This window comes from Mchenga conophoros, linkage group LG17 (assembly GCF_057382185.1).
Source record: "Mchenga conophoros isolate Kocher_MC1m ecotype Shallow Benthic linkage group LG17, M_conophoros_male_GT1.1, whole genome shotgun sequence".
Lineage (NCBI taxonomy): Eukaryota > Metazoa > Chordata > Actinopteri > Cichliformes > Cichlidae > Mchenga > Mchenga conophoros.
Genome location: NC_140542.1, coordinates 25,006,527 through 25,029,262, shown reverse-complemented (window position 1 = coordinate 25,029,262; position 22,736 = coordinate 25,006,527). Strand labels below are relative to the sequence as shown.

At 39.9% G+C, this 22,736-nt stretch overlaps 1 protein-coding gene across 4 annotated transcripts in view; it reads left to right on the top strand.

Moving 5' to 3' along the window:
- Positions 1-19,525, top strand: part of pawr (PRKC, apoptosis, WT1, regulator) — a 70,033-nt gene extending 50,508 nt beyond the window's left edge. For all 4 annotated transcript variants that reach the window (XM_085251308.1, XM_085251305.1, XM_085251304.1 and 1 more), the window contains 4 exons: positions 3,670-3,704; positions 8,065-8,191; positions 12,431-12,535; positions 16,080-19,525. In XM_085251308.1, coding sequence (XP_085107434.1) covers positions 3,670-3,704; positions 8,065-8,191; positions 12,431-12,535; positions 16,080-16,166 — 354 coding nt within the window. In that variant the 3' untranslated portion in view covers positions 16,167-19,525. The remainder of the gene's footprint in view (positions 1-3,669; positions 3,705-8,064; positions 8,192-12,430; positions 12,536-16,079) is intronic.
- The last annotated feature ends 3,211 nt before the right edge of the window (positions 19,526-22,736 follow it).

The following is a 22,736-nucleotide window of genomic DNA, read 5'->3' as shown; positions in this document are numbered from 1 at the left end:
TTAGCAGCAAAGTGCAATTCACTGTAGAGCCTAAAATAGTATTTGATAACATTCACACCTTTGTTTGTTCAAGATTATGGCTATATGGGCCAACCACCAGTGCTTATCTCTGACAGGCAAGCTCCCAGCAACAACTATGGGGGAGTTAAATTTGAAAGATCCTTAAATTTAACTTCTAATTCAGGCACTTTATGGGGTAAGAAAAGGTCTTTTAGGAATCTGAAAGGGAGGACAAGAGGTTAACATGACTTTCTGCTACTGTTTACAGCGCTGCTTATAGGTTAGCCTTGTTTTCATCTCCAGCCTTCAATTTATGTTCCAGGTTGGCATTTTGACATCTAAGACCCAGACAGCCAGGTGTGGTTAGCATCTTAATAAAATGTGTGAGAGGACTGCAAAACAGCTTGAGTATAACAATAGAGCGGTAAGATAAAAAATGTTAGCTTGTAATTGCAGCCAGAACCTGCAAATATCTCAACACATTGAGTACTTGCTGCTGTTTACTCAGGATCCCTTAAAATGCCAATCATGCATCTTATTTGAGCATCTCTCTCCCTCTCTCTCTCTGTCAGATTTATTGAATGCCCCAAGTAAAATTGTGATTTTTATCAGCTTTGTGCAGAGAAACCGACTGAGCCCTGCGCTGTTTGGCGACTGGCTGGAATGCCAGAGATCAGCTTTTCATGGGCAGAGATGCTGATCCTTGAGAAATGTTCTCATTTTCTTTTTTCTTTTTTCTTTTGAATTTAATGAGCTGCCAAAACATAAATCTGTGACCACAGCAGCTCATAAATGTCCAAACCAAGACTTTTGAATGCGTTTCATCACAAATTCCAACTGGTGTTGAGTGTTGTGGAGAAGGAGCAGGTTACAAAAGCACAGAAATAAGTAGAGTGCTCGATTCTAGTGATAAAATGCTCATTTCTACTGTAGATGTTTGTCTCGGTGTATTCTTGGTAAGCGTTGCGATGTGGGTTGTAGGAGCTGACGCTGGTGCTTGAACATTCTAAATAAATATCGAATTTCCCAGAGGAACCCACCCGAGGGATTAATAAAGTTCTATCTTATCTTATAAAGTTACACAGGCTTGTGTTGTGCGCAGTGAAGTAGTTGTACATTTACACTGTCTTGCAGACTCGTATCCCAAGCAGGTGGTTCACAATGCTCGGTGTGGTTGCGGTAAAGTCAAAGACAAATACTGCATCAGTGCAGAAATACTATACATGATTAAAGTTTAATTTTAAAAGCAACCCTTTATTCCAACATCACAGAGTAAAACTTACCAACAGTATTAAAGGTCCTGGAGTCGTGTTATTGTAATGTACTGTTATTTTAATCTGATCATCTCCCGCACTGCTGTGATTACTCATTAAATATTCATATTCTTGCAGATAATTAATGGTGACATTTAAATTGAATATGTTTACCAAACTTGTTGATCATCCACCAAAAAGACGGAAGATATTTATTTATTTTCTACTATAGCAGGCATAAAGAAGAATATTGGTAGAAATAAATAACTTGTTCCCTCTGTGTTACTGACTAAAGCTGTCTGGAGTACTTAGACTGTGGTGCAGGATCGCGAAGCAGTGCAAGGTTCTGACAAAAGAGCAAATGATTTAAAAAAAAAAAAAAAAAAAAAAGCAACAAGCAAAACAGTTTAATATATTTATAACCTATAGCTCTCTGCAAAAAATGAAATTCAAACCTCATATTCATACTGATAAGGCTCGCAGGGTCTCACTAAAAGTGTCGTCATTCCTGGGTTCATCTTCTTGTACACGCCTAAACTTGTGAATGGGATAGCTTGAGAAGGAGGCCACGTAGGAGCCTTAAATTGATACCATAGACGTATCTACTAAAAAACATTTGGACGAGTTCGACTCACTGACCTTAACCTTGAGGTCAGAGGTCACATTTCCTGAAGTTTTGTGAGTGCGATAACAAGGTGACGTAGGATTTTGAAACTGATGCCATAGGTGTGTCTGAGGAGTCTGAGCGATACCATTGGCAGCTGCCACAATTTCTTTTATTTTTTCTTTACTCGGGCCATTCAATAAGGTGTCGCTTTGGCATGCTTTGCATTAATCACTACAAAGTTACAGAGGGTGTCACCTGCATCGAGTTTTGAAAAGCCACACCTGAGACTGCATTACCCTGTGTGTTTGCTGCTCTTCAACAAACTGCAGAAGTGATGTCACATGGTCTCGCTTTTTCTCTAACCCAGATGTGCCCTGGTACAGTGTAGAGTTTATTTGTACGCCAGCGGACCTGATGTATGAAACTCGTGCCGCATCGCCGGATCGGATGAGCTGAATTTCTAGGAAAATGGAAAAGCAAATGTTCTTTACTAAAATCAACATTCGTTGGACACCATCAAACTGTTTCTAGGAGGGTTGCAAATTGTGGACATCTAGAGTTTGGAAGTCAGAGTGTAAACTCACATTTACATTTAGGTGTGTGTGTGTGTGTGTGTGTGTGTGTGTGCTTGGCTGACAGAAAAATAAATGGTTTTTCCAGAGTTGAAGTAAAGAATAATGGCGATTATAGCTCCATAAACAGCGATGGATAATTTGTCTTCTGACCATATTCAGATCAAACAGAAGTATAAAAAATGAAGTTAAACTAAACTTTCTATAACACTGTTTTCTGAGGCTTGTGTATTATAGTTAGAAGGTACAGCAGTAGAATAGCATCTGTCTGCCTTAGAGTCAACTATTAATGAAGAAGGAAGAAGATCAAACAGCTACTGTAGACTTGGCCTTTTAGGAGCAGCTGTGGCTGCTGTTGGCTTACACACAATCCTACAAAAAGACAACCTCCTATTTTAATTTGCACTTAATTTCAGGTGCCACTTCAACCAGGCCTCATGCTAAGATGTGCTTTTATTTAGTTAAAGGCGATTGTTGCTACATTTTGCCCTCTTACTCTTTTCTATCTTTGTAAATCGATCCAGGGAAGAGATAAGTTGAGGGATTTCATCCACAGGTAATGGATGATTTGTCAGTGAGGCACAGAGGCTGCTGTATGCTGAGAGTCAGACAAAAGCCGAGCTCTGACTGATAGATTGCAGCAAAGCCAAGGCTCCTCAATCAAATACGGGACCCTTCACTGCACAGGACCTTAGGAAAGAGGAGATGTGTATTCATCTCACACACACTTCATTTTTTCCAGGGAATCGCTTCTTTACCAAAAGCGTTTTTTATGGGGAGCATCACTGCTGCAAAGATCTAAACAACCTTTAGATCACACAATAATTGAAGCAATAAGATAAATATACAACTACATGTTCCAAAAATGAGATTGCCTTCCACCTCTTGGGGCTATGGGGCTCCTCCTGAACTATTAAATGCAACAAAGCCTATCTATATATCAGCTCTGCAGTTGCAATTCACAAAGGTTCACAGACAACCTAAAGGCTTTCTATAAATGCCGCCCCTGATAAATTTCTCTCATCCTGTAGATGCCTTTTTTTCTTTTGGTGAACCAATACAACCCAAAGGCAGATGAACAAAGCATAATGATGACACCAAAATCACCCAGATGTCTTGCCGTTTCTCTCTGAAATCATTATTACTGTAGAAAAGTCAACTTCTTTTCTTAAAGCAACTCTTGAGTTATAGTTTTTGGACTAGCAGCATTTATCTTTCCTTTGTTTGTTTGTTTCAGGAGACTCCAAGATCTGGAAGCGGCCGCTACAAGAGGTGAGGCTCATATTTTCTAACCCCGACTGAGAGTGGAGTTTATCTGCCATAACATCACTAGTGATATGTCAAGGGAAGCACCAAAGGCCAGGATGAGAAAGAGCAGTTTGAGTAATTAATTACGAGAGCAGATTTCCTCCGAAATAGTCCGAGGGCCTTTTTCCTCATGTGTCACTGTTGTTGTTGTTTGTTTGTTTTTCCTGCTCTTCAGTGCTGCTACTGTCTTGCTATTATGGTTCAAGAAAGATGATGCGTTTGAACTCTGGTTGACAGGACACCATCTGGACCCTGGACACTTTGTCCGGGCCATCACTTCCCTGCTGTGGCTGGCAGGGAGTGCTCAGAGTAAATGATTTGCTTTGAAAGGTTTTGGTTCTAAAATGAGAGGTGCTGTTTGGTCAAGTTTGCTTTGGCATTTGATAAATGGCTTTCAACCTTTCCTTCTCAAACAGCCTAAAAAAACTCTTTCAGTTTCAGTTTGGACTGAAACCTCCTGGGAATAGCTCTACTTTGAGTTTTCATTCATCTTACTGGTTTTTGATGTTCTTTCTAAACAGGTCATCAAAATTAGTATTCTTTTAAGGGAGGGGCTCTTGAAACGATGCATTTTCCCTTCATTTTCCATGATAATGAAGTACATCACAGAAAATTGTATCATTTAGAGTTGACGTCCCTCAGCGTGAGTCCGCCATGCATTTATTTTTCATTATTTGCAACTAAAGTGAGCGGTTGTGGCCAACCCTGACAGTCAGGTTCACCAGCTGACATTCAATCTGGCCATGTAATTATGGCTGCTGCTCTCATCAGCTGGGTTAGCCTCACTTGGACACTCAGCTGTTCCGCTACGGATAACCCACCAGGTGGGCTGGGCAACACAAGATGGCTGAATGAACAATTTAAAAACACATGTGGCGCTCTGATTTACTTCCCTCTCAGACCATTTGGTTTTTTCTTTTTAAAAACTCATAGTAACATGACACTAAATTTAAATCTGATTTGCAATCCAATTAGCTGCATCTCATTTATCATATTAATTTGCCTACTAAGATAAACAATATAACAAAAAATGCACGTCAGAGCATTCTAACCTACCATGCATCTACATTTTAAATGTAATGATTTTACCTTTTACTGTCTAAAATCCAAAAACTAGCATTATCTTTCCTCGTCAGTGTTTTTGGAGCTTCCAGATGCTTCTTCCGAATTTGAATCAGAGCCCTTTTGCAGCTGACACACATCTATGAAAATAATGTGAGAAACAGCCACCAGGTCAAGGCTGTGTTTGCTAAAATTAACTTGTGGAGTGACACAAATGCCTCCCTCTGGTATGCACCCACCTGCTGAGAAGTCGGAGAGAAACACAGAGCAGTCTGAATGCACCAGGGGTTTTATTTTATTTGGGTGCAACTAAAAGAAAAATGGAAATGTGTTTACATTTAAGCATAAAAGAGAAAAACTAAGTAACTTTTTTTGAGTTGCAAAACTAAAACACTATCAGTCACTAAGAGTTTTCAGTGGAAAAATCTCCACAGAAGACGATGATTCAGGTCAGTTGGGACCATGCTTTTGACTTGTGTTTCATAAACTGACAAAAATCCTGTCTGGCAGGGCAGGTCTGCTCCAGGTGCTGTGTGTTATGAATGAGGGGCAGTACTCTGGTGGTGACAAATCTTCACTGTCTAAAGTGCTGTCTTTCCAAAGGGGGGAAAAGAATGAAACTACATAAGCAGGGGACCTGAAAGATTGAAGATTTAGAAACCAAAGCACAACCAAGCTGCCTCTGCCTGCCTGTAAACCCAGCAGCCACTGAGATGACTGAGGAGTGACTGCATCTGTAAACTAGCAGCTCAAAGCAGCTCTGCATGGAAGCTGGCTTTATACTGTCTTGCTTTAAAGTAATGAGAGCATTAAACAGACGACTGAATCCAGTGTGCTGTTGCCTCCAGTGAAGTTTTGACTCATTCCACACATTGACACTTTTGTTTGTGGGGAGATGTTATTATACCTGTGACTGTTGCTGTTATTGGTGCTCTTGTCTGTGCTTTCTCCTTCCCACCTGCTGAGGCTCACAAGAATGTGCGATTGGCTTAGCCTCTCTCTCTAACTCCCCCAGACCTCAGCCTGTGGGGTGCTAAAGTGCCACGGTGTGATATTTAGTGAAGAGGCTTTGGATGTTTAGGCTTGGATTCAACACCCACTGTGCATCTTGGGGAGTCCGTGTATTTGCGATGATTGTGTGTGACTCTCGTGGATCTTTTTTCCGGGACATCATAGCAAAGGCACGAATTGCACAATATCCGCGCCTGTGTGCTCGTGTGCACTCACGCTGATAAAGTTGCCTTGAAGAGCCACAATGAGAGAGACAAATGAAGTCACCTTTATCTTGCAGACGAGCGTCAGCAAGAGCATTTCAAGGACTCCTCTTGATCAAAAGCGCTGGCCGCTGCAATGTTGGCTCTGGGAGAATGAAGGAAAATAAGATGCTTGTTCTGTAAATGTCAAGGTACACAAAAATACTGCCTGTGCGTGTGTATGAGAAATGGCACTGCTGCTTCAATAGAGGAAAGAAGAATTTATATGTATGAGCAGGATTTTAAGCCATTTATGTCATGAGACCTGTTTTTGTTGTACCTTTATTCAGTTCCAGTTCATGCCAAAATAATCTTTGATCTATCTAGAGGAAGTAAAACCCTCAAGGACTTCTTTGTGAACTGGGAGAGGATTATGTAGGGTAGACTTTGGTTTATTTGGTCCATATCTCTTTTGCTTACACCGTGGCTACTTTGGAGATCTCCCAAGGAAATCAGTTCAACTGCTCCCTGGACTTCACTTCACACCAGTCTGCAAAATGCAGCCTGGTAGCAATGGAGGCAGGTCAGCAGTTGCCCTTGTAAGAAAGGCTTTGCAGTCAGAAACATCTGCTACCCTTGTAGCAGATGTTGTGTCACCCTCTTTTTATTTTTTTTCATTTAGATGGAACTATATCAACTCCCGGCCCCAGCACAAGAACTATTTAAAGAAAATGCTAAAAAGCCTCATATCCTGAGAAATCTCCCAATATCATCCAGCAATATCATGTTGTTGGATGCACTGGTACCTATGAAACAATTGGACCAAACATAGTGGAATTATTCTGATATGTTTAGACTCAAAAACAAGAACATTGTAGGAAAAGTTGGGAGGACATCCTTATGCAGAAAACTCAAGACTGCTGTTTTTAGACCTGCCAGCCAGTGAGCGCTGAGACTACAGCCTTATTACTTTCAGATATGTACTAAACATGCCAAAAGGAAAAACAAAAACAAGAAAGCCGATCTTGTCTGGTTACTATTACTTTTTTTTTTTTTTTTAAATATTGGCATTCCATGAAACTGAGCACTGGAGAAAAATAAACAAATTTAACAGTTTATACTCAGTTTCCACTGCTGCTTCTACGATTTCAGAGTTAAAAGTACTTGTTAAAGTTGTCTAATCATGCGGACTTCATATCTGGCGGGTCTTAAAGAGTACAGATGGTACAAAGGAGGTATTGGTCCTGTGTCTTGCCAGCAGCTTTCCTGTCTGTTTCAGCTGTAGAAATCTGCCAACCAGCCCCTTCAGACAACACACTGAATCCTACAATCTAAGTTTTTTTTTATTTCCAGGGAGATTATATAAACCTGTCATAGTCTCTTGCTACTGGGGAGTGGGAGTAGTTGTAGTTATGAGGTATAGAGCCAGCATTTCATTCCCAGTTTCCACTTCAATAATTATTGGATTAAGGTCAGTAAGGAAATTGACTGCACATGAATATTCTATTCCCAGCCGCCCCAGACTCTGTCTCTAAGCACTGAAAAAATGAAAACGAGATAAGTTTAATGTTCTGTTTGAGCTGCATACAAAACTTCAACCCCCCACCCCCCCACCAGCTTAACAGCAGGGACGCACAACTTGCCACTGCCATGCCTGAGCCTATTTGAAGTTGTAATATATAAATTGTTTCTTAATCAGAATCCTTTTTATACCAAAGTTGCACATCCTTGATGGCCTTCTCCATTAAAGGAATAAAAAGGGAGAGGGGCTTTAATAGTGCACGCCTAATTGAAAGAGCAAACACGCAGAAGGTATTCCCCACCTGCTCTTTTGATGATGGCTGTGTCATCCCTATTGAAGTTTTACAATGTGGGTATGATTCATACCTTCAAACGGCCTCAGTGTGAATACACTACTGGACACTTTGAAAAGTAGAAATCAAGCACAAATGGTACTCTTTTTCTAACTTTCCTTTTCTTTTGAAGTGTGGCCATGTATAATGTGAAGTATAAAATATTTCGATGCATTCAACTTACAGGCTCAGCAATATTGTGTTTGTTACTAACAGCTTTCCACAAATGGGGTTGGAGGAGGACACCGGCGGTAACAGCCGACAGCGACACAACCGCCACGGCCGAGATGGAGGAGCTTCAGCACCTGGAAGTCTGGAGAAAAGGATAGAAGACCTGGAGAGGGTAAATAGACTGACCTTTTAACAAGTCATATTACTAGTCGAACCTCGTCCACATAAACATAACCCAAATAATATTCTCATTTAATTAAATGCTGCATTTCTTGATTTATTGGAGTTGACTTTAGAAAAAAAAAAGTTAACATTTGCTTTAAAACTTAGATGTTTTTATTTCTTAAAGACACAAAAGTGAGTAAATGTAAGCGGCTGCTCTGATTCAGATGAGTCAGAATACATGTGTTGGCAGATTTTATAGCTTCCCTGCAGTGATAAGGTCAACACCTGTTGTTCTTGGCAGTCCTTACCTATCAAATGAGCTTAATATTTACTGACAATCTGCTGATTTTTTTTGCTGTGGATTACTAGAGTTGATCTAATTCTTGAGTATTTAAAAAAACATTTTTTTAAATTAGTTTTAGTTAGTTTTTTCAGTCCTTCAATTTATTTCTTCTTATTGTAGATGGGGGGGAGGAGTAAACTTGCTTGTGGTCATGGTTGGTTGCCAGGTGGTTATTGACCAATCTTTAGGCTTACATGGCTAGGGCTTTACCAGATGGTTGCCAAGTAGTTTCAAAGCCTGAAGATGGCATATCTGCCACAAGGCCAGGAAGCCTAAGTGCGATGTCCGAATTATATTTGGAAATGCAGCTGTTTAAAGCTTGATTGGTCTAACACAAAAGTTGATGCACAGGTTAGATGCATTACAACAGGACTTGTAATTGTTTGTTTAAAAAAAAAAGAAAAGATCAAAGATCAGCGATTGAGAGTAAAGCTGAGCTTCTAGACTTTTCTGGGTGTTACTAAAACTACGTTCATCCCCACAGAACACCATGGAGATCTAAAATTGCTGAGGTAATATCAGTTATTGACATCTATCAAAATTCTATAGCGTCTCAGTGAACCGTGAGTCAAGGCTGTATCTTTTGGCCAACTTGAAAGCCTCTATCAGTAGCACTTTGTTAAGATGAAATTCCACTTTGAGTCCTTTGTGCAGCTGCCCAGGTTCTACATTTTCTGGCTGGAAACTGTGGCTCTGCACTTACAGAAATTCTCCTCAGTGTTGTTGAATAGATGACCTTTCTCAGTACAGATATGTCTTTTCTTCCTGCACAGCTCCCATCAGCCACTCAGCCTCTCTCTGCTCCCACTGTAGAAACTCAACTTGGAATCAAATGTCACTTGGGTGGCCTTATGAAAAGTCATACCTTCTGTGACTTCAGCATGAAGTGGTTTTGTCAAATGTCCAGAAATCATATTTCACACATATTTTTGTCATTGTTGTTTATCTCACTTTTCATTCCAGATGCAGGTCTGCTCATATAAGACAGCTGCACCTAAATCTCAGACTTCACTGAGACTTCAAGCTCTCAGTGGGTAGCTGCGGGTGAACTGTGGGGCTGTGGGGGCAGGGCACGCAGACACTTACCCCACAAAGGGCCTACAGCTGTTTTGCCCTTTAGGGCCCAAAATGAGTATTCAGTGAACCATTCCACAGTGGGTTTACTCACAGAAATCCCATGCGGGCACTATTTAGGCTTGTTATTGTGGAGCCCATAGCAATTTTGCCTTTTTGGCTCAGTGTGGGTACCCACTGTAGGTAGCCCACTGAAAACCCATGTGGGGCCCATTTGGGGTCACCATAAAAATTTTCTTTGGGCAACTAGTGTGTGTACCTGCTGTGGTAGCTTTTTGGTCTAAGTAGCTCTTTTTTGTTTTGTTTTTGTTGATTTTTGAAGAACATTCTGGTCAACGCTTCCTACCAGTTGGTGGCAGTAATGTACCATGGGGCACATGTGGGCCCTGGATGGGGCACCACTAGGGCAGCCAAAGCCTAGAGTGTTGATATACAGTGGGCCTAGGGCCTCCTTTTACGGCCCCTCTCTGCTTAGTCTGGACAGCCCACAGTCAGCTCACACTATGGACTGTATATATCTTTTCACAGAAAAGTTAGAACTTTGATGATTAAGGACAACCAATCTCACTGACGTCTTTCAGAGCATTTTAGGATTATTTATATATGCTGTCCTAGAAAATAGAAAAAACATTGTCCACTTTAAATAATTCACTGAATGATTCTTACATAAAAATGAGCAACTTAGAAAGCAGAACCAACATCATCCTTTTTGGTCCCCATAATGCTTTGAGCAGATGTAATATTAGCAAGCAAGAAACATCCTGGGGAAGTGAAAATACAATGAAAATTCCATATTCAACCCATATTTACAGATTTTTTTTTGATACCCATACTTTACAATGTTCTGGGGCACAGTGTATTTTGTGCATTATGGTTTTTTAATGTTTGCACAATGAACAGTATTCCCAAACGCTGTTATTGTCAGATGACAGACATTCAGAATAAAAGAAAAGGAATTTCAGCTGGTATTGTTGTATTTTATGAAAGAAATAAGACAAATGTTTGTTCAGGTGTCTTTGAGAGGAGATACAATGCTGCACTTATCTATGGTAGCTTTAAAAGTCATATTATGCCAGCTTTGACTATTGCCATCTACTGTAGCTGCATAATACATTTTTTTTATTTAAGCAATTTCATGATTATCTGGAAGAGCCAGAAAGTGAAACTACAAAGTCCTGGTTTAATCTTCATTTCCATGATAAAATAGCAGCAGTTTGAAAATGTGTGCACATTAACTTTCGGTTTATGATGTGCATACAATCGTCTCTCTCAGGAAGGCACAATATCCATTATTTCACTGTGGCTGTTAGAGGAGGCGGACAAGAACACACTGGCTTTTAAGTACAATTTGAAAATAACACAAAAGTACTATATAAAAGAAACTATTAATGCATTGTTCACTGACAGTCTGCATGGATTTATTATTGTGGGTTTTTGAAGAGTCTGTGGAAGTGGGAAATAGAAAATTACATACATTATTGGAAAAATGTCATCTTACAAAAAGTCAATGCAGTTGACTGTTCTTGACGCCTTTTTAATACCAAATGTTTCTGCTAGTAAAAATATGGTTTGAATAAAGTAATCTCTTTCAGTAGACCAGTGCAGAGGCTCGTTTCGTTTCCTTTTTTTATAACTGGTAAATGTAGCTGCTTCACTTTTACTTTTACTCTACACTTTTGCCTTTGTAAGATCCAAATAAAAAGCAGTCGCATGTTTTTCAGAAACTGATTTTAAAAATACAATTTAAAAAAAAAAAGAGAGAAAAAAAAAAGCTGAGAGTTGTGCAACATCTGGCAACAAATAAAGTTAATTAGTAATGTGATTAGGTATAAAAGGAGCATCCCTGGGAGTTTTTCATGAGTGGAAGGAATTCAGTTTTATGAGTGGCTCTGATGAAATAGTTCATCAACTTTAAAAAAAAATCCACCCCTCTGTTTTATTCTTTGCCCGTGCAGTTCAGGATTGCAGGTGTGCTGGAGCCCGATCCAAGCTGTATGACAGGGCAAGAGGCATGGTGCAATCTGGCTGGTAGCCAGAGCTGACAGAGAGACAATCATTCGTACTCTCATTCGCTCCCGACACCCAATTTAGAATCACTAATTAACCTAACAAGTATACCTTTGGAGTGTGAGGGTAAGCTTGAATACCCAGAGAGAACTCACCCAGGCGCAGGGAGAACATGCAAAGGGTGCTAAGAGAGTTTCATAATATCATTAAAGTCTGAGTCTAAGAATCCAGAGTAATCTCTGTATGCATTGGCCATAAACTGTGAGTCCGCAGGTGCTGCTGCTTTAAAAATAGCCATGCAAAATCGCTGCATGGGCTCAGAATCACCTATGAAAACCTATGTTAGTGAACCTAGGTCCCCACTGCACCAAAAGAAAGCAGTTTCATTTTAGCAACCCTTAGTTTTCCAGCCTTTTGTTGCCCCTGTCCTAACTTTTTTTTTTTTTTTTAAAGATCATTTTCATCATCAAAATGAACTAATATATTTCTGGAAACACTAAAATGTCTCGTTTTTAATCACTTGATATGTTTTCTATGTTCTACTGTGAATAAATATGAGTTTAGAGATTTGCATCATTGCAATCTTTCCCAATTTACTGGATTCGGGTTGTATTTATCTTGATTAACTTCATTTTGTTTTCCCCTTCAGACAGCAATGCTCCAGGGCAACTGTTTCAATGTATGAAATTCCAAATCTTGTGTAGCTAAACTAATTACAGGGCAGATTTCCTGGTACACCTTAATGCAGATTCCACGCACTGTTTCTTTGTGAAAATATTTGCCTTTCATGTAGCTATGTGTGCAATCTGTGTGCATTTTCAGGAGCTGGCCAGAGAGCGTCAGGAGAACGCCAGGTTGCTGAAAGCCTACCAGGACAAAGATGATCTCATTGGGAAGCTGAAGGAGGAAATCGACTTGCTGAACCAAGTGAGCACAGCCTACATAATTTTCTGCTCTGATGTCTGATATTTTGAGTGTTCCTTTGTGTTTGCATGCGTGGGCGTCTTGTGGGGGCTGTAATCATCATCTGGCATTTTACTGGCCTTGCGTGTAATAGCTATGTGTTTTTCTACACTGATTATTCTTGCAGTCTATCAGAAGCTGGACATAAACATACTTTTTTAGTTTTGAATTTATATAACTTGAAACACAATGGGGGGAACTTACTGTAATTTGCAATTTAAACACTCTGAAACACAAGTAGTTGAAAGTATTAAAATTTGTTGCTCCGTGTGGCAGGTAGGTTCATATGTAACTGATTCGTCAATCATGGTGTCACCACTGAGCTGTTTTTTTTGTCAGCCTAAATTTGAGTTGTCTTGGATGAACAGTGAAGGATAAGCAGTCCTCTTTGGCTTCTTTCATTCGGTTTATGCAAGTAGTTTTTGTTGAATACAGCAAAAAAGAAAGAAATGATGAAGTCCACTGAAAATTACTTTTAACAGCTGTGTTCACGCTCTTTATCTGCATCATGGGTTTTTTTTGGACCTTTCTGGAGAACGAGTCTGAACTGGGCCTTTGCAGTTCAAACCCCTTTGAATTGAAACTTCCAAAGTGATTTTTTTTACTGTGTCATTTAACAGTCAAATCAAAACAGTAAAATGCAGCCATGGGCCAAACTAGATGAACAGTAAATTACAACCTAGCCAATTTCAGCCAATCACTGTGGTATTACAATCAGCAACCATTTATTATAAAGTGACTTTCACAGTTGGGCTCCACATTCAAAAATGAAATTGAAGTTCACCTTACACCTCTGGGTTAACTTTGTTGATTACAGATTTATCTTAATTATTGAGTTGCTTTTCATGTTGCTTGATAACCAGTCTACTACATAGACACCACACAGGAATGTATAAGGCTTAATTATGTTTGGATAACAGTCCATTGGTTGATAATATAATTAATATTATGGCATGCTGTTTAGTTGTTTGGAACAATCTTTCCAAATACACTTCTAGTATTTTATTTCACTCTTACTTTGACCTTATTAGTAGGTGTATGTCTGTGTTTTGCATCTAGGCAGTTTACAAAGGTAGCTTGCTAACTAAGCTCACTAACTTTAGTAACCTTAGGCAATCCACAGCTTCTCATCTCATTAAGGTAACATCTGGCTCTAAAAAATAAACAGCATAGCAGTGACTGTCTATTAACTTTGAGAGTTCATAAGAATAAGACCCAGTGGGTGATCTTACTATATCCAATGTACACTCTGGAATCACTCTTCTTTAGCTGCAACACTGTGTGACGAGCAAAGCAGAAGAAATAATAATGACTACTACTTTCACTCCCAACTTTTCAGATTTGGAAGCTTGGTCTTCCTTCATGGAGCATTTTGATGTCACATGTTAACAAACTCTGAAATGGTCTTATGTTTTGTGAGAATATTTGCTTACGGAGACTAATATTGCTGTAGCGTACATGTGTGTGTCATGGTGTCATTGCCAAGATGCATTATGGTTACATCAGAAATCCCAGTAGCATTGACAAAGTGGTAGTATTTGAATGACTATGAATGAGAATGGGTTTAGTTAAAAGAATTTCATTGTAACTTCATAAACTAAGGCCCATTTCGAAATAACAATGAAGAGATGCATGCTGTTTTTGGTAAAATCTTCATGGCAAAAATAATCAAAGTCAATAAAATATGAACTCTTATATAGGCTGAACGGTTATTAAGAGGAGATTCAAATCGGGTTAAAACACATTTGTAGATGAGGTGATAATATTGAGTGTTTACAAAGACAAAAAACACCCATTTCTCACTGAAAAAAGGAACTAAACAGTTCTCCCTCAGGAAGATCAGTTAAGACATGAGAATGGCAAGACGAGCGATAATAAGTGCTGCTGCTGCAATTATCGTGAGAAGAGCTTTTGACAGATCTCATAACTATAACAGTCTGATCATTTCACACTAAAGTGAACCCAATAGCAGGGGTCAGGTGTGCTTTCACATTTGGCTTGATGGGTTGGAGTGTGTTTTTTGTTTTTTTTCTCTCCCCCTTCTTTCACCTCATGCTGCACGCAGGGTGAGAAACATGTTGGCTGATGGCTTTATATCCGTAGTGAAACCTCTCCAAACCTTCTGTACTTGCAGCTTTTTACTGTGTTTTCTGGATCACGAGTCTGGTGGGTGGAAAATGGTGTACATTTTTCTTGCTTGCTTATTATCTAAATGCTTTTGTCATTATCAAACACACTGCAAACCCCAAAAAGAGCACAATATACAGGAAGCATCATACTGATAGCATCACATATAGGAGAGGTTGGCCATAAGAGAAGTGATTTATCCAAGGATGGTTAATGCAGGCAGCGAGCCATCAGAAACGTCCCTGAGAGAGGCTCCTGCAGGGCCTGATGTTATAGCAGGAGATAAGAGTTGATCCAGTCGGCGTCTCTGCAGAGTAAAATTGAACCCTCAGTCACTGTAGAAGTTTATTTGGGAGAGAAAGAAAAGATAAAGCTCAACTGCTGGACGTCTTTCTCCCCACTGATATGGTTTGAAAAGAGAGTCTTGCAGAGTGTTCGGTGAAAGCTTACACAGTAAATACTGATGGGCTCATCTAATGAGAAAGCAAAAGAGCTTTTATATTTCCTAAAGGTTAAATCTGCAATAATTGTCCTTTTTTTCTTTTTCTAAGTTGATACAATATTCTTAGCAAACAGCTTTTTACTTGCTTATCACTATTACTCAGTATAGAGTTGTTACTTAATGCAGCACTAGATTCTTTAGGTGATTGTAGTGTCTACATTAAACTTTTGAAGATTTTTCTCTGGAAGCAGCTATGTGTTACAGGCATCTGACAGACAGGTGACAGCTATAATGTTTTTGAGTCTTTAAAGTCTTCAAATGTCTTAAATTTGCTAATAAAATTGAAATCAACTGTATCTATGTGACGCCAATTCACAACAACAGTCACCCCTCCCACCCCGTTTGTGAGCGGCAGATCAAGTTATCTGCATCTTGGTGCAAAAGAAGGGAACCAAACCCCACCTCTCTCTTGTTAGTGTCTCACCTTACGTTAGTCTTTACGTCCCTTTTTTGCCGCAGAGACAGCAAGCTGTGTTGTAAACCTGTGACCTGCTTAATTTGACTTTTTAAGTCCCTCCAAGTGTTGTTCAGCTCATTCCCAACAGTCATGCAATCATGGCCGGTGATGGAAGAAACCGAAAATGAGGAGTGTCACTTTGATGAGACAGCGCTGTGGCAACTTAGAGCTTCTCTCATTTGCAACTAATTGAAGCTGTTAATGTCTAATTTGTTGCTATCAAGGCAGCCCAAATGGAAGGGGAGGGGAGGGGGGGGGGGACCTGGCAGCAAGCAATGCTCATTTTAACTCTCAGACGAACACTCCACAACCTGATCAGGCCTCTCAGCGGTATAGAGGCAGGGTCTTGAATATTTATGTGGTTAAATGGGTCCTGATGGAACTAAACAGAGAGATATGTGTGTGTTGTGCCCTTTTCACAGGACCTGGATGACATCGAAGATGAGAACGAGCAACTCAAACAAGAGAACAAGACTCTGCTGAAAGTGGTAGGCCAGCTGACGAGGTAGAACCAGATCCGGCACAACAGCCCAGCAACTCTGTCGTCTCCCCTCTCCAAACCAGCCTCCTGCTCTGGGTCAAGTCCAGCAGGGTCACCTTTTATGTGTTTGAATCTGTGTCTTTTGTCTGTTAGAGTGAGACTGTAAATCAGCTGTCATCTGAGGCGCACAGCCTTAAAATGCATCCCTCCTATCTGAGGAGGATTATTCCAATTGTTGTGAAAGCTGAACTGAGTGGTGGGGATTTTCGGTTATCCTATACATATTATATGTAAATGTATTGTATATAGGCCATTTAGATTGTTAATTTTTTTTCATTTCTGATAAGGACATTAAAAAAAAAAAAGATGCTAAAATACATTGAATGTATGTGCTACAAAAACAAGCGCACACAAAGTCTTTTCAAACATCTCCACAAACTACACCCAATACTCACACAGGTAAACTGAAAAAGATTTCCATTGTTGCAATGTTTGAATTGTGTCTGAAGCCAGTGCAGTGCTGCTGTTTAGGACCAAATCCAATATAATTAGTGCTACAGTATCAGCAGCCAAAGTGGGCATAGTGCCTTGCAATGCATGTGAGATTTTTTTTTTTTTTTTTTAATGGTTAAAGCCTGGTGCTTTATTAATGGACACTGGTGCCAGATTTACTTTCTTCCAATAACTTTTTGGTACATCTTAATCCCACAAGTGCTAATCTGCAAAAAATTTGCATTTTGAATATATCCCATTTAAACAATCAGTTTAAAAATAATATCAATAAAATGCTTTACTCATTTCAGTGTCGACATCTTGAGTATTATAGCTGACACTTATGAAACGTCTTTGGGTAAAATCCTTGTCTATCATATATGTGGATTCATTTTCTTAAAAAATATTTTGCTCTTGTTTACAAGTTCAGCCTTTGTGATATTTAATAGATGTTTAGTACTGAGTGTTCTGGGCCTTTAATATGCGGTTTAAACAGAATTAATTGGCAGTTTTGAAAATTGTGAGAGCAAAACTGAAGACACTGTGATCAAAATGTTTTCTTGCAAGAAAAACGTCTTTGTAAATCCAACGTTTTTGGAAATCTAAAAGTTGTTTATGAATTCAAAAGTTTTGCTTATTCAAAAGTTTCATAGCAAAGATGCTACATCTGACCTGTTCCATGTAGACTGCTGTTTTATAATGAGCTGTATGAATTGGCAGCAATTGATATTGAATGCTAAGATTGAAGTACTGAAGTTGAGACGATACAAATGTTCACTGATTTTCTATTTTTTGGAAAACAGAGTATCAGTGCTCTTTACCAGGGATGTTCCCGGCATCTAATTTTACTCGTCACTTAAATATGAGGGGGGAAAAATCAGAATAATAAAGTATTTGAAGATGCATTTGAAAATCTTTATATTCTCCAGCAATCTGACTATATTTTAAAAATGTGCTAAATGTAACACTTTCTGGCTTGACTTCAACATATTAGATCAGTTAGCTGAGTGTGGCTAAAGCTAGCACCAGCAATCGTTTCTCCTTTAAAGTCCACAAACCTGTCTAAATGAATATAGCCATGTAATGTTCTGGCTATGTGTCACTTTCATCTGATAGAGTGGATGTAAAACCATTAATTTTCTAGGTCCAAGTACTGCGTGATTAATGCAGTGAGATCGAGATCTTATTTTCCACCTTACTCTTCACAACTTCCTGTCATAGAGACGAAGAGGGTTGCTGCTATATGTGAATGCTGACCGGGTGTGTAACCTTTTTAGACGCAACGATTGGCTGGCACTGTACATTAATAAAATGTGGAAAAAATAGGCTCTCATATATTTTGGTTGCCACTTAGTAGGGCAGCATTATTTAGGCCCCAGTCACACAGGCCTAGAGACCAGTCGATGAACGGCTAGTAACTAGAGAAAAATTGGTATTTCCTGACTGGTTGGCAAGTGGTTGTGGGAGGTTGCCTGTTAGGTCTTGTGAAATTTGTCACAAGGAATTATGTTGCTACACTAAAAAAAAAACCTTGCAATTGCTTCGGTCACTAGCAGAATTCTGTAGTTCCCTGTAGTTTGCTTGGAAGAGGAGTTATCTGCAAATATTTGCTAGCTACTCGCAGAGCGGTTGTGAAACAAACTGGAAATGGAGACCGTTTGCCTTAGAATAAAAGTTAAGCCTTTTGAAACATGTCGATTTCGGCAATAAGGCACAACTGTCGGAGATCGACAGACGGATTGGGGCTGCAGCTGCAGTAATGCGGACGCTGCACCGGTCCGTCGTGGTGAAGAGGGAGCTGAGTGTAAAAGCGAAGCTCTCAATTTACCGGTCGATCTACGTCCCTACCCTCACCTATGGCCACGAGCTGTGGGTAGTGACCGAAAGAACGAGATCGCGGATACAAGCGGCAGAAATGAGCTTCCTCCGAAGGGTGGCTGGCCTCTCCCTTAGAGATAGGGTGAGAAGTTCGGCCATCCGGGAGGGGCTCAGAGTAGAGCAGCTGCTGCTCCACATCGAAAGGAGCCAGCTGAGGTGGTTCGGGCATCTGACAAGGATGCCCCCTGGGCGCCTCCTGGGTGAGGTGTTCCAGGTATGTCCCACCGGGAGGAGGCCCCGGGGCAGACCCAGGACACGCTGGAGAGATTATATCTCTCGGCTGGCCTGGGAACGCCTTGGTATTCCCCCGGATAAGCTGGAGGAGGTGGCTGGGGAGAGGGAGGTCTGGGCCTCTTTGCTTAGGCTGCTGCCCCCGCGACCCGGCCCCGGACAAAGCGGATGAAAATGGATGGATGGATGGATGGCACAACTTTTACTTTGAAAGTGTCTTGCATATTTCTTTGTAGCTCAGACCCGTGAGATTCAGGTCAACGGTAAGCAAAGCTTCTGCTTTTGTAAACAGTACATTTGGAATAATATTTTAAATGATAAATTTTACTTGCACCTAAACTATTTTAGGTCTAATATTTACAGTTTCTTTATTGTAAACCTGCTGTTTAATAACACAGAAGTAACTCCATATTTTACTTCTGTTTTTCTGCCTTCTAGAATGCATGGAGTGAGTTATAGTGCATTTTCTTTTTGTATGATAACCAAATGAACTGAAGGAGCATACTGTTTGAAATGCATCTCTTTTGTTTACTCAAGGGAACAGGCTTTGATGGTAGCATAATTTTACTTTCTTATTTTATTTAGCCGCTCCTCTCCCAGCGAGGAGGTGCACGGTGATCTCATGCGCTGTGGCAAATGATCTTTAGGCTCACTGCTTCCACATACATTCACATGTTTTGGGGTAAAGATCATCCCCACGTAGACAGACACCACAGACCCATCTCTCTTTCCACTGCATTATGCATGTACAGAAGATTAAGTCATTTAATAAAAGTTTGATTATCTCTCTCCTCAGTCGACTCGCTTGTGTTCATTAAGACTAATTTGATGTGATGATACCGTGCCACTGAGTCGGTAATGCAATGTGACGGTGGCGGGGAGTTCAGTTCCTCTGCTTTTAGTACACACACACACACACACACACACACACACACACACACACACACACACACACACACACACACAGGGCTGATGATGATTCAACATGCCAATCATCAACCTAGATGTGGCTGGAACACGAAAACCGCCATCAACCACACACAACTTATTATACTGTTGAAACGCTGTTACCGTTGAAATTCCCTCACCTACTGACAGTTTAAGAGGGAAAAAAATCTATACAGGAACCATATTAGGACTAATGTCAACTAAATTTCCAGATAATAGCCTCTTTCAGCTGACGGAAAGTACTGGAGGCTCTCTTTATAATCCATATTAGCATTTTTATGGAAACTTTTAGGGTTTGTCGTTTGGAATAGTCACAGAGGGCACAGACAATTCATAACTGCCTTTGGTTTGTCACAATAAGCTTTTAGTCTGCTCTCAGCAGTACTGTCAGACCTCCACTAGAGTTCAGACAGCATCAGAATTCTTTCTGTCTTATTGTCACTCAGTAAATTACACTGTGGGGGGGGGGGAAATGGCTTGTCAGCAGGTCTTTGTATAGATCTTGTTTTTTGTTTTGGAGTTTTGCAAGGAAATGTTGTTACGTCAGCAACATTTGGAGAAAGGCAATGTGGCTATCTTGTAGAATGGCTAAAAATGAATAAATGCCTGGGATGTTGCCATTATACAAACCTACTGTAGTAACCAGGTAACTCTAGGTGTTAAATTGTGGCCATATTGCTTTCCTGGTATTAAAGAAGGTAAATAACAGTATATTCAAAACAACATTTAAAGACTTATCAAAATGCGCTCCAGCTTTTGCCTTCATCACTTAATAGTGCCTGAGGTATGAGAAAATCAGTGATGTTAGAGCAACAGCTCACTTCAGCCTACTGAAAAAATACAGTGCACATTTTAAGGGAAACACTGCTTTTTAATTGCATTGAATCCTATCCAGGTGTCTCCTTTTCTATAACACGGGGAATAAGTTGAGCATAGCAAAAACTCTGTAGTACACTTCTGCAACCTGCTGAACTGAGTCTTTAAGAACAAAAGTGGATACAGACAATAATGCATGAGCTAGTATAGCATCTGCAAGATGCTATTACTGCACTTTTGGTCACCATTTAAAAAAAATGGTCTAGCCTATAACTGATATTTGAATATGGAAGTTAGCTAAAACAGACACCAAAAAATATAGTGTTTATATTGGCTATATGTCAACGCTGTATTGTTTTAAATGCCTTACCTCACTACAGTAGCTTGCTAACGCATAGCTAACAATCAAGCTAGCTAAACATGGCGTTCTCTGACATAGAAGCCATGCTCAAAACGAATAGCGTTAGTGTTTCAGCCCTCAGTTTTCTCCTCTGGTTGGTGCAGTTTTTAAAAGTATGATGGCCTGCGCTACTTCTTTATGTGATTCCACATAAGTTCTTGTTCTGTGGCCAGGGTGTAGCATTTCATACAACCTACAAGCATGACAAGGAAAGATGAAGAAGATATAAAGAGTTTATATCATTCAAATAGAGAAACGCATTATCAGTTTTGACTCTAATGTCCAGAAATGACCATTGCCAGCTTTCTAAATCCACCCATGGTCATAGAAACTATGGGAACCCCAGCTCTATTGGTAATGGAACATGTTCTTCATTCCAGTGCAGTATATACTGCCATTTGGTCAGATGCTGCATGACTCACACTGTTAAGCAAAATGTATCTGCTGCAACACTAGCCACAAAAGGTACCACTTTTATTTTAAAGATGCATAAAGTCATTTTCAGGTCATTGGAATGGTAGCACTGACATAAGTTACAGGTTAATCAACCAAAAGACAATGATTCACATTGATTCACATTGTTGAAATGACAGCTGGCTTGAATTGTGTATGTTTTTAGATTCACAACTTTAGATGCAACTTTCCATGTATCATGTTAATAATCATACGTTCATGTGCTTGTATTGTATGTACGGCTTTAAATAGGCACATCCTCTTCCACGGATCGCATTAGATCTTGAGAGGCTGATAGCGGGGACAGAGATGAGAAGCAGGCCTTATCTTGTTCTTGAAGAAACCCAGCCATATTTCATTATCAGTTGGTTTCATGCTCTGGGTTCTCTGGCCAATCTCCTCAATCTCCAGGGTCCACAGTGTAAGGAAGCATTCATCCGCACAGAGGATGGCAGGGGTCAGGATGCCAGAAAAAAGTGAGAACGGACAGATAAAATGATACAGGACATATTTTTGCAATTTCCTCTTGCTATTCCTCCTAGTCCGCTTTATCACAGCAACCCATTTTCTCAACCAGCAGCCTGAAAGTGACTTGTGCCTACCCATGCACCTTTTACACCTCATTATCTCCAAACTAAGTGATGTCTGATGTGACACCTTAAAGCCAGTATTCAAATTGAAGTGTCCTTGTTGAAATTATTGCATCCAGACTGTCCGTCCAAATCTAACGTCAGTCTGCACTTCCAGCTGAAGGCACAGTCTCTCACTGCCCCTTTCAAGCCGGTTTCACCATCACGCCTCTGTGAAAGCGCGTCTTTGAAGTCACGCGGCACGGCAGATAGCAGGAAAACTGCAAGAACTAAAATTCAGACGTCTCGCATGCACGTCTCCTAATACCTGGAGTGCATGTGGAGATGCCCTTTGTTGAAATCCCCTGTAAAAAGTCAATGAGATACAAACACAGTTCACAAATGCAAAGAAATCAACTAATGACAGTCCAAAGGCATGACATTTACCAAATGGCATAATTTAGCTCATCAGGCCTTGAAAAATTACATTACTTTGGATGTTTTATTTTAGTCTTTAATTATCTGAGGAAATGTTGTCCTAGTAGAGGACAAATTAGATTTTTTTTTCTGTCGATGAGTCACCATAATAGATTTTTATCAACCAATAGAGTGGGCCCAGCTGAATAATGTGGGGCAATTAGAGTAATCAGAAATTAAGAAAATGATTATGTTATTAGCGTGAAATAATTATATAACACTATTATGATAATGCAATATATTATCAGCTATATTACTATTGAATAGCTATATTCTATATTCAGGTCGTTGTATTAAATTTTGACAAATTATTTTTACTTTTTCCGGCACCAAT